Source organism: Berghia stephanieae, chromosome 3 (genome assembly GCF_034508935.2).
Source record: "Berghia stephanieae isolate SIO BIC M18660-M18661 chromosome 3, UCSD_Bste_1.3, whole genome shotgun sequence".
Lineage (NCBI taxonomy): Eukaryota > Metazoa > Mollusca > Gastropoda > Nudibranchia > Aeolidiidae > Berghia > Berghia stephanieae.
In genome coordinates this window covers 90656845-90668198 of record NC_088362.1, presented here as the reverse complement: position 1 = coordinate 90668198, position 11354 = coordinate 90656845, and the positions used below count along the sequence as shown (strand labels likewise).

The window sequence follows — 11354 nt, the reverse complement described above, 5'->3', positions numbered from 1 at the left end:
ATATATATATATATAATTATTATTATTAGATTTATATTATATATATAATATACACAAACCATGAAATAATAGTGCTAAACTTTTTGATAAAAGGAGCTATTTATAAGACATTTCAAGTATAGTTATGATCACATTTCAAGTATAGTTATGATCAACTTCTACAATATTGTTTCGAGCGTTCGCCCAGATAGCATGAAATAACAACTGATAGGAACTCTGGCCTCAAGAAGTACCGGTCTGCGCTAGATAAACAAACTAGCTAATCATGGTATTAAAAAATTTGTTCACATTACAGGTAGCAAAGTCATAATGATATCAGCCTCGTAGAAATAGAGGCGTAAAGTATGCTGAAAAAGCTGCTGATACGGACTATAGATTAGAAAGAAAAAAAAAATAAGAAAGTTAACTCAATGTAATCCTCTCACCCCGTTTTAATGAATATCACACCACTGAACAGGACAATACACCTCTGCCCTTAACGATATTTTTTTTGTTGGAGAGGATGTCTTGTTGCAAGTTGCAGGTTTTATAAGGCTAGCTTGTACTGTTAATTCCCATAATATGATTCTTCGTTTTGAAGATAGAGTGGTGGGCGATATTGGCGGAGTTTGAACGATTTCTCAGAAAGATGTGAAGTTTGCGTCTTCGTCACTAAGGCGTCCTGTGTGAGAATCCATTTAACACATTGTAGTTGTCGTGAGACGGTAAAATGCTATATTGATATTTATTTTCCTTGTGACAGTCGCCAAGTATGCAGTTTAACGCTACATTGAAAATTATCAAAACATCATTTCTGTACAAAGCTGTATAGATCATGTCTGTCTTCAATATGTTCGAATTATAAGAATTGTGTATTTATGATTTTATGATGAATAAATACATATCTAATTTTATTTGGTTTGGTTTAATTTTTATTGATCATATGTAGTAGGGATACCTGGATGCTATGGCTGGGATGGAACCAAGATGTGATGTTGACACGATGCCGGATAAGGAGGCATGAAGGGGACCTTCTTCTTCATCTCTTTCTTCTTCTTCTTCTTCTTCTTCTTCTTCTTCTTCTTCTTCTTCTTCTTCTTCTTCTTCTTCTTCTTCTTCTTCTTCTTCTTCTTCTTCTTCTTCTTCTTCTTCGTACCCCCACATATTGCCTTAATGTTTCAATGTCTAATCGGGGAGGGCACGCAGTTGTCCTCCTCAGCTATCTCAGGGGCCCATACAGTTTAGTATGCAGAGGTGAAGTACCAGGCCAGAAATCTTCTCTTGCTGTTGCCTGTTTTGAGCAGTTCTGGATAAATGGTGGGAGCATTTTTCTCCTTCATCACAATCACACATGCCTGTTTCTCTACTTTGAAAATCTTGTTCATGTGGATTTTGTTCTGATCAGTCTAAGAATTGTTATCTGGTATTTTCTATAATATTGTTTGTTTGCTTTTAAGGGTTTTACAGCACTAACGACAGGTCATTTCAGTGCCAGAAAAAAGGAAGAAAATGAGATAGTCAGAAAAGTTATAGATTTACAACTTAAAGCACACGAGAAACGGTAAGACAAAGGGGAATGTTCCAATAGGGAACAAATTATGTAGATTCCAAGAGCACGCTATCAGTATACTTAGTTTGAGACCACCTGAAAGTCTCATCCAAACACAAGCAGAGGCCCCCACTAAGAGGAATACACTCGAATGTTTACAAACAATTATATATAACAAACAAAACACAAATGCAACAGTACATAACAGAGAGATGATTTACAAGAAAAAATAAATATCGACCAAAAGTATAGTAATATATTTGACTGTTTCCCTTCCAGTCAAGGACTCTGACCTGGGCTAGGACAAAACCAAGGCAAAGACAGAAAGCAACTCAGAAAACAGCTACAGAGGTATAGAAGTAGAAGACAGTAAGTGACTTCCCTGTCCACTATGGGTATTTTCTATTTAAAAGTTTGACTGGGTAACTTTTATTGAAGGTTGGGTGCTCTTGATCCAGTTGGTCCTTTCTTGGGCCTTGATGATTCACTTCATCAAAGTTTTCATCTTGTATTTCCTCAGATCCCGTTTTGGTCAACGTAAATGATATTTCTCAGTGATCAGGAATCCATTGAAGTCTCACTTCTTTTGCTCTTTGATGTAAGTCCGTTAGCCCTGCACTTACATGATTTAGATCTCGTCAAAAGAGCTTACGGCTTGGCCTTGCAATCAATTAGACCCACGTTAACTCGTCTACTTGGCACCACATGGGAAATCCTATATATTTTTAAAAATATAACTACTAACATACTACTACTACTTCTACTACTACTACTACTACTACTACTACTACTACTACTACTACTACTACTACTACTACTACTACTACTACTACTACTACTACTACTACTACTACTACTACTACTACTACTACTACTACTACTACCTACTACTACTACTACTACTACTACTACTACTACTACTACTACTACTACTACTACTACTACTACTACTACTACTACTACTACTCCTACTACTACTACTACTACTACTACTTCTACTACTACTACTACTACTACTACTACTACTACTACTACTACTACTACTACTACTACTACTACTTCTTGGGTGGAGTCTTTTGTCCTCCCACCGTGTGCAGGGAGACACTTGCTGTCTTCTATCCCCCTATATTATTATGTTTTCTTACTTGCTTCATGTCTTTGTCTTGGAACGACATTAACTTGGTTTTGTTCTTGCCTGGCCGGAATCTATGGCTTGGATGAAGACAGTCAAATGTCTAGCTTGGGGAGATGATATTTTTGTCTCCTCTTGTAAATCATCTTTCCTTTATGTGAAACTGACGTCACTCAAATCTTTATTATTGTTTTTAGCCAGCCATTGTAATGCATCAAAGGGAAATAACTTATAATATTGGTGTGGTTTTGAGGTAAATAAGATATGACAAAGTGTGAGTCGTGATTTGGTCTGTATATTAAATGATCAAGTACAAAATAAATATATAACATTCTTTAAATACCTAAAGAAGCTCGGAATGACTATTTTAAAAAAATAATTATTAACCTGCAAACAAGTATGCAAATGAGGGAAATGGCACGTAAGACATACTATAGATGTGTTTATAAATGTGACATAGTATTTTGTAATCATACTTACCTGGCACGGGAGGCACCCTGATCACGAAGGGGGTCCTCCCAGGGCGAGGCCTTTCCATTGCACTCCGGTTGGGCTGACCCCTGCGATCACCCCAAATGTGGGTGACTCGAGTGCGTAATTTTTGCGTAAGGGGGACTGCGTTCGCGCTATCCCCTGGTATCAAAACTCAAATAGGCCTAGGCTTTGTAGGATAAGGTTCGAGCTCAAACCCTGACTACATGGCATTTAATTTCGCGCATTTTCATAAAAATAATTAATAATCCTACTTTAGGCCTGTTGCATCCCAAAAATGATTTCTTTTTGTACAGGCGTGTTATAATTTACAAGATAATTATAATTAATTTATAAAATAAAAATATAATGGAAATATTATGATGTTAATAAAAAGAAACACCTACATGCAGCGTGGTATTTTAATAATTATCGTGCTCAAATGCTTTACAAGGGGTCCCATGCCAACTGCAACACTAAATATGGAGGACGATAAGGATTCAGGACGCCTGAAATGCTGTCATCGAGCTGGTAGCCTGACTATAGTGAACACATGTGAGTAAAGTGGGTTTCCGAGAAGGCTGTATTGAGAGTACTTTACGACGGGAAATGTACATCAATAATCTGTGTGTACATCTAAGTTAAATTGTCATATTGGTAGCAAGAATCAAGACAAGTACCAGTACCATTGTTTTAAAAGCTAGCTATTTAATCCCCCCCTGAACTTTAAAACGATCATAACATACTGTTTTGCTCATGAGTAAATTATTATTATTATTATTATTATTATTATTATTATTATTATTATTATTATTATTATTATTATTATTATTATTATTATTATTATTATTATTATTATTATTATTATTATTATTATTATTATTAGGCATTATATATATATATATATATATATATATTATATATATATATATATATATATATATATATATATATATATATACACGTATATTTATTTATATTTATTCATTTATTTTTATATTTAAAAAAAAATATTTATCTTGTTTTCCAACTTACGTTAATTTTCGGTAATTTTCGGTTTTCTGCTTAGCAAATGAAATCAACGAAAGTTGTTTAGGATACGCACCAACATGGCTACCAAAGACGACTCAGACATACCTGGTAGTACAATATACATTTATTTTTTTCATGATATTTATCCTTATGAGGCATTGTTGGATCATATGATTAGACTCTCCTTTATGGGCATATATCAAGTATACAGCCATTAATTACAAGTGTTTGACATTTCAATAATTTAAGCCTGCATCACATACTCCCGCGTTTGGAATACTCTGCAAAAACAAGTCACTCACCTGCTGAAACTTTCCTTGTTAGATACACTTCGCCAGTCCGCTCACCTTCATATATACTACACGCTTCCATCACTTTAGCATTGCCATGCCAATTTCAAAACAGCTCAGAACAGAATACATTACATTCGGTCTTGATTTTTTTCTGTTTGCACGAAGAAATGGAGAATAGGGCGGGGTGATTTTATACCTGGATACCTGGATACCTCTGTATAGAGCTTTTAGACTTGGTGTAGTCTCCTTCGCTCCTCCTCATCTATTAATGATTGGACCAATTTTTATAATTGAACTTGTTTCCTAGGGTGTTGCTTATCTCCAACTCTGCTTTGAATTTATTCAAATTTTTTGCTGATACTGTGGTTTCTTGTAGTTTATTCCAGTTATTTACAATTCTAGATGAAAAAAAGTTCCTTCTTTCATTTGTTTTAAAACGTTTTTTTTTCAGTTTCTTGCTGTTTCCTCGTGTCTGAATGTTCTTGTTTGGTTTAAGGAATCCTGCCTCTACCCTGTCTATTCCCTTTACTATTTTATATGTTTGGATCATATCTCCCCTTCTTCTCCTGTAATCTAAGGTCGGGAGATTTAATTCTTTCAATCTCTCACAGTATGTTTTGTCTTTCAGGTGTGTGATAAGTTTTGTTGCTCTCCTTTGCACTCTTTCCAAACAGTCTTTGTCTCCCTCAAACTTCGGATACCATATGCAGTTAGCATATTCCAGCTTTGATCTAACCATAGTCTTGTAGATGGTAGTTATGAAAGATTATGACGAAGATGAGGATGAGTATCTATTGCTCTAGAGATAATTACTTTATTAAAAAGGGCCTAGCCTTTGCTATAATTGCGGGGTTGGGGGTGCTTCAAGTAGTAGTCTTCTTAGCATTTAAATTTGCAATAAAAGAGAGTAAAATTTTGTCAATAAAAGTTATAATTGAAAACAAAAACAACCAAAAAGAAAAAAACAACAACAAAAAACAAAAAAAAAAAACAAAAAAAAAAACAAAAACACCAAAACAAACAAACAAAAAAACAAAATCACGACTTAACCATGATGAATCCATCAATCGTCATATTCACAGTCTAAATTGCCATCTAATTAATTATTATTATTATTATTATTATTATTATTATTATTATTATTATTATTATTATTATTATTATTATTATTATTATTATTATTATTATTATTTTTATTATTATTATTATTATTTTTATTATTATTATTATTATTATTATTATTATTATTATTATTATTATTATTATTATTATTATTATTATTAGAATAGAACATCTTTTATTTTTTCTCATTTGCACACTTCTAATAACTTGTCATCTTATGAAAAAGAAAATAAAAGCTTATTTATAAGTTTTCATGAAATTTCAACTATCATGATTAGTTATTTTAATGTGAAAGTGACAGGACATAAATTACATGGGCTATTAAGATTGAAGAATGACTGTACTGAGCGAAATTCGTGTATTGTTTTAGAATTGCAAGTCTTTAGACTATGCTTGTTATATCCCCATTGGTTTCAATTTTGTAATTGTAAAAATTATTAATTTCAGAGTCAGGTGCCGTTTTTACATTTGGCAAAAGCAAATTTGCTGACAATTTGCCCAATAAATTCTGGGTAAAAAATGACAAGGTGTTACAGATTGCATGTGGAGATGAACATACAGCTCTTGTCACAGGTAATAAAAATAAAAGGTGTCATAAATCATAATTTTAAGGGTTTCATATTTCAATTTTGACTACTTGCTAAAAATTACAATTTATTCCAAAAAGAAAACTTTCAGCATGTTAGTGCAAGACCATAAAGAGATAATCCTAACTGCTGGATGTTATGGAATGACTCATTGATTTTCATGAACATAGCTACAAGTTAACTAAGCATTTGGTTAAATCTAATACTTACAAGCGGAACAGAATCTTAGGAATAGCTAATTTGAATTGCAATAAGTTTACAGTGCACTCTGGATACGTCGACGTTGCCTAAGTCGATTTTTACCCAAGTCGATTTTTTTTCTTGGTCCCTCCCCCTTCTTCCTATATAACATTAGTAAAAAAAAAAAACTCCACATAAGTCGATGTCGCTTAAGTCGATGTTCTTATCACTCATGACCACAATAAAATCACAAATAAACAAGTATTTCCATTGGTTAAAAAAGCTACCAGTAAGAAATTTTCAGTGGTTAAGAATATCCGCGTGTTCAATGTACATAGGCAGTATTGAATAATTTTAATTTCTCCATCTCAAATTTTACATTTTTTGGTTCTAATCCCAGGCCATCCTATGTAATGGCCCTCTTGATTAGTATCAATTTTATCAAGAATTCAAGTCAAGTCTACAACTGCAATGGCAAACCTATCGTGGAAAAGGGAAAATCATCGCATCGGAAATTGGCATACCAGCTATTTCTGTCTCGACAATTTACAAGAAGCATGACCTTGACCTAGCGGCACCTACACTTCTGCTTTTCGCGGAATAATTTCACTTAATTGGTCTACATTCCACATTCAAGGCAACAATTCCGCTTTTCACCTTTCCAATCGAGGAAAAAAAAAAAAAATCTCTAGTGAAAAAAAGAACTGAGTTATAGCTTATTTCGTCAGCATCTACTATGGTCAATCAACACACATTTTGTGTGTCTGATTAGTCCCTTCAAAGTGTGTGCTGCTGATGTCGGATAATATTATATGTTTGGGAGGGGGGTTGACCCAAGTATTATTATTATTATGGTGATTCCAATTTGTGAGGTTAATGACCTTGGTAATATTATATGTTGGCTTCAATCGGTAATAATATTATTGAGTAGGGTCAGCTTCTTTCCCTATTTAATTTTAACCCTGTGTACATGTGTGTGTGTGTGTGTGTGTGTGTGTGTGTGAGTGCCGGCACGCGCGTTTGTTTGATTAGGTGTGTGTGGGTTGGGGAGGAGGGTCCTGACAAGGTTAAATCCATCCATTCAGTGCTTTGCTCTCAGATGGCCAGGACCTGTGTGTTCTCTATTATTATTTGACCCCATTCTTAGTCTTAACACAATCTGTACATTTTTACACATTTTATATTTTATCATTTGAGTACTTTTGGATTGTCTATTACATTTTCTGTTGCAAAGCATGTCATAGTCAATAACCAGTAAGTTGATTCCGCTTTTTTATCTCAAATTCCGGTTTTTATGTATTCTGATTCCTCTATGGGGCTATTGGGTGTAGGAGCCTCTGATGACCACTACAGAGACCGCGCGATATGAAGGGACAACTTATTCTTGATTGGTTTGCCTTGTTCACATGCGTTTTTGCTCATTTGGTTACACTCCGGATAAGTTGATTTTCGGATAAGTCAATTTTTTTCTCGGTTCCCCTGGGCATCGTCTTATCCGGAGTCCACTGTATCCCCTTGGCCACCTAATTCTCAAAATAGTAAGATTACTTTATCGACCTATGTGGAAATAAAGTATGATAAAATATACAAGTTAAAAATCTATTCATTTGTTGCAAGGGCACATCAGACTTGCCAATCATTATGATTTCTTATATTCTATTACGCTTTGAGGTCCAAAATATAAGAATATGGGAATGTTGGCCAAAATAAGTCAGGATTTGTAACAAAAGGGGAAAAAATAATAAAAGTGGAAAAGTTAATATATAGTCTCCAGCTCGATGTGAATCTGATAGCCAGACGGATGATTGCAAAAGGAATTACATGGTTTTCCTTCACTCCATTAGGTCGAAAAGTCTTTGTAAATTCAGTGAATATGAAGTTTGGAATTTGGATAGTTTCTTTTGTTGAAAATATGATTTTTAGGGGGGAAATGTGAGAGAACCAGCCTAGATAATGGGAAAAATATGAAAAATCTTTTTAAATGGTTGAGGTTGGTTTGCAAGTCTGGTACATTTGAAATCAAAAGCCAAGATTAAGTCATATACCAGTATGCAGGATCAGGAAGAATGAAGTGAAGGATTGGGGCTGTTGTTCTTCCTCAAATAAATAGGCACACATTTCCACCTAAAGCTTAATGATGATGGAATGCATTTTCTAGATCACTGCATAAAGTCATAGATTTTGATTGAATGAATCCTAAATATGATTGATCCTAAATATGAAACTACTGTTGTCATTTATTTAGTTGATAATTCCTTTCATAATTCGCAATGTTTGTCACTAAGACATTGTAGAAAACGGTAAGGGCTGCCTGAAGCCGGTGATCGTAAAATACTAACGAAAGAGTGAAAATGGAAAGGCTTCGTATGGGAACAAAACAGACAATGGACGTATCAGTACAAACCCTTCGTCAGCACAACAATACACAAATAAACGTGGAAAACAAATAAGATATAATGAAAAATAACTTGTATCGTCTGTACTCAATGGTGGTTGCAGTATGAATGAAATGTTAGCGTGGCGTGGGTAGAGGATAGGGTGCCCCAGGGGGGGGGTGATCTAATTGATAAGCAAAGGTCAGCGTCAGGGAACAGAACTTTCCAGACTATAATGGAAGATAAAAGACATATTGGTAGTAGTAGTAGTAGTAGTAGTAGTAGTAGTAGTAGTAGTAGTAGTAGTAGTAGTCCCCCCCCCCCCCCCCCCACCTCCGCCGTGACCCTTTCACCTCGCCCCCTCCTCCGCCCCCTACTGTTCCAATACAGCATTCTACTACTACTACTACTACTACTACTACTTCCACTACTACTACTACTACTACTACTACTACTACTACTACTACTACTACTACTACTACGACTACTACTACTACTACCACTACAACTACTACTACTACTACTACTACTACTACAACTACTACTACTACTACTGCTACTACTACTACTACTACTACTACTACTACTACTACTACTACTACTACTACTACTACTACTACTACCAATATGTCTTTTATCTTCCATTATAGTCTGGAAAGTTCTGTACCCTGACGCTGACCTTTGCTTATCAAATAGATCACTCCCCTGGGGCACCCTATCCTCTACCCACGCCACGCTAACATTTCATTCATACTGCAACCACCATTGAGTACAGACGATACAAGTTATTTTTCATTATATCTTATTTGTTTTCCACGTTTATTTGTGTATTGTTGTGCTGATGAAGGGTTTGTACCCGAAACGTCCATTGTCTGTTTTGTTCCCATACGAAGCCTTTCCATTTTCACTCTTTCGTTAGTATTTCACTAAGACATTCAAACTTAAAAGCAATATTCACGGTTATTTTCAGAGAGTGGACAAGTACTGTATAAAGATAATGATTACTCAATCTGTCTACTCAAAAGTAATCCAACATTAATACACCCATCCCATCATGTTATAGCCACATAGTTTTTATGTTGAAACTGTTAAATGTTACTGAGCATTGTAAATTGTTATTGGCTCTCTGTATAAATTGTCTTTTTACATTGCATTGCAACATATAATATTGTGCTAAGAACCCTGAATATTTAAAAAAACTGTGTATGGCTACTAAACAAGTTTTGAACCAGCTGTTTATTCAACAGCCAAAAAAAAAGTTTGTTAAATTCAGCATAATTCGACCTATTTTATCAAACTTTATTAAAAGTTATCTGGCAATTTCATATATTAAAATCGATTTATTTGTGAATGCATTTTCTCAAGTAAAATGATCAAAATGATGAAAAGACTCCAGATTATTCTGGTTGTTAGTGCAATGGCTAATACATGTGACTATTTCAACCCTGACTTAATGCTCTTTTTACAGAAGATGCTTTTTTTTTCTTCTTGACAGAGAGTGGTCGTGTTTTCATGTTTGGCCCGAATGACTGGGGTCAGCTAGGACTTGGCAATGACAATAAACTTGCAAACAAACCCAGCTGTATAAAATGTGAGTATTATGAAAATACTGCTTTACTGTTTTGCCATGTATTGAAATGTATTATAGACTGTATCATATTATGACTTGTGCTACGATCCCCCAATTTGCATAATTGGACAACATGCTGGCTTCAAGCATTTGTTTGATGGATTAACTATTTCTTCGTTAAATGCTTTGGTGACAGCATCTAATGACAACCATGAATGATTTTAAGTTAAAGGTTAAAAAGAAAAAGAATTGTTGAAACATCATTAATTATCATGTTGTATACATTGTTCAGTTTAAGATGGAGTTATATATTTCAAATAAAATGTTTTGGACACAGAAAACTTGGAATAACGTGCTCCCCAGGAAGAAAATAGATGTTAAAATGTTTTTTGTTTTTGTGAAATGCTGAGAAGAGGGAATAGATGTTAGTAGCTAAGACTGTGAGCCCATTCTATTCAGTACTACTTAATATTTTAGAAATTGATTGGGAAAATGTAAGAATGTTTAATTTTTATCAAGAGCCTATTTTGGAAAATATAACTTGTGAATTACACAGATTTTTTTTTTTATATCCTCTCATCAGCTTTGAAACATGACAAGTCAAGACTTGTAGCCTGTGGTAGAAGTCACACCATCATCTCAACAGGTAAAGATTGAAGTTCCTGTCACTGCTGTATTCAATGCATGACGTTTGAGACAATTTAATATCTGTGCTTCTATATTCTATAAGTCCATTAGAACAGTTTTGGATATCAAATTGAAATTTTAGGATTGAAAAAAAAAATGTTTTGATTTGTTATTGCGGTGAAAACAAGGCGAATGATTTGCATATTATGTTTGTTTTCACCTTGGGTGTGATTCTGAGTCGGATATCAATTCCAAACAATATGAATTATTTTTAAGTTTTAAATATTAATTTGCTTGTTTTAAGAAAGATGAAACAGCGGACAAGTTATCGCAATGTGTTGCTCTGCCATAAGCATTGATGGCCATCTTATTCATTTTCTGCTGAAATGGTTAAATATGCTAATTGATCCTGTTTAAATTTAAATCTTAATAAATCA

General features: G+C 34.2%; 1 protein-coding gene and 1 non-coding gene across 9 annotated transcripts in view; both read left to right on the top strand.

The window, feature by feature from the left end:
- Window positions 1–3132: 3132 nt before the first annotated feature.
- Window positions 3133–3296, top strand: LOC144969785 (U1 spliceosomal RNA). Its single transcript, XR_013644854.1, has one exon. It is a non-coding gene; the product is annotated as a U1 spliceosomal RNA (small nuclear RNA).
- A 931-nt stretch (window positions 3297–4227) lies between these two features.
- Window positions 4228–11354, top strand: part of LOC144968797 (X-linked retinitis pigmentosa GTPase regulator-like) — a 36956-nt gene continuing 29829 nt past the window's right edge. For all 8 annotated transcript variants that reach the window (XM_078907500.1, XM_078907496.1, XM_078907498.1 and 5 more), the window contains exons 1-4: window positions 4228–4271; window positions 6026–6151; window positions 10216–10311; window positions 10874–10936. In XM_078907500.1, the coding sequence (XP_078763626.1) occupies window positions 4241–4271; window positions 6026–6151; window positions 10216–10311; window positions 10874–10936 (316 nt within the window). In that variant the 5' untranslated portion in view covers window positions 4228–4240. The remainder of the gene's footprint in view (window positions 4272–6025; window positions 6152–10215; window positions 10312–10873; window positions 10937–11354) is intronic.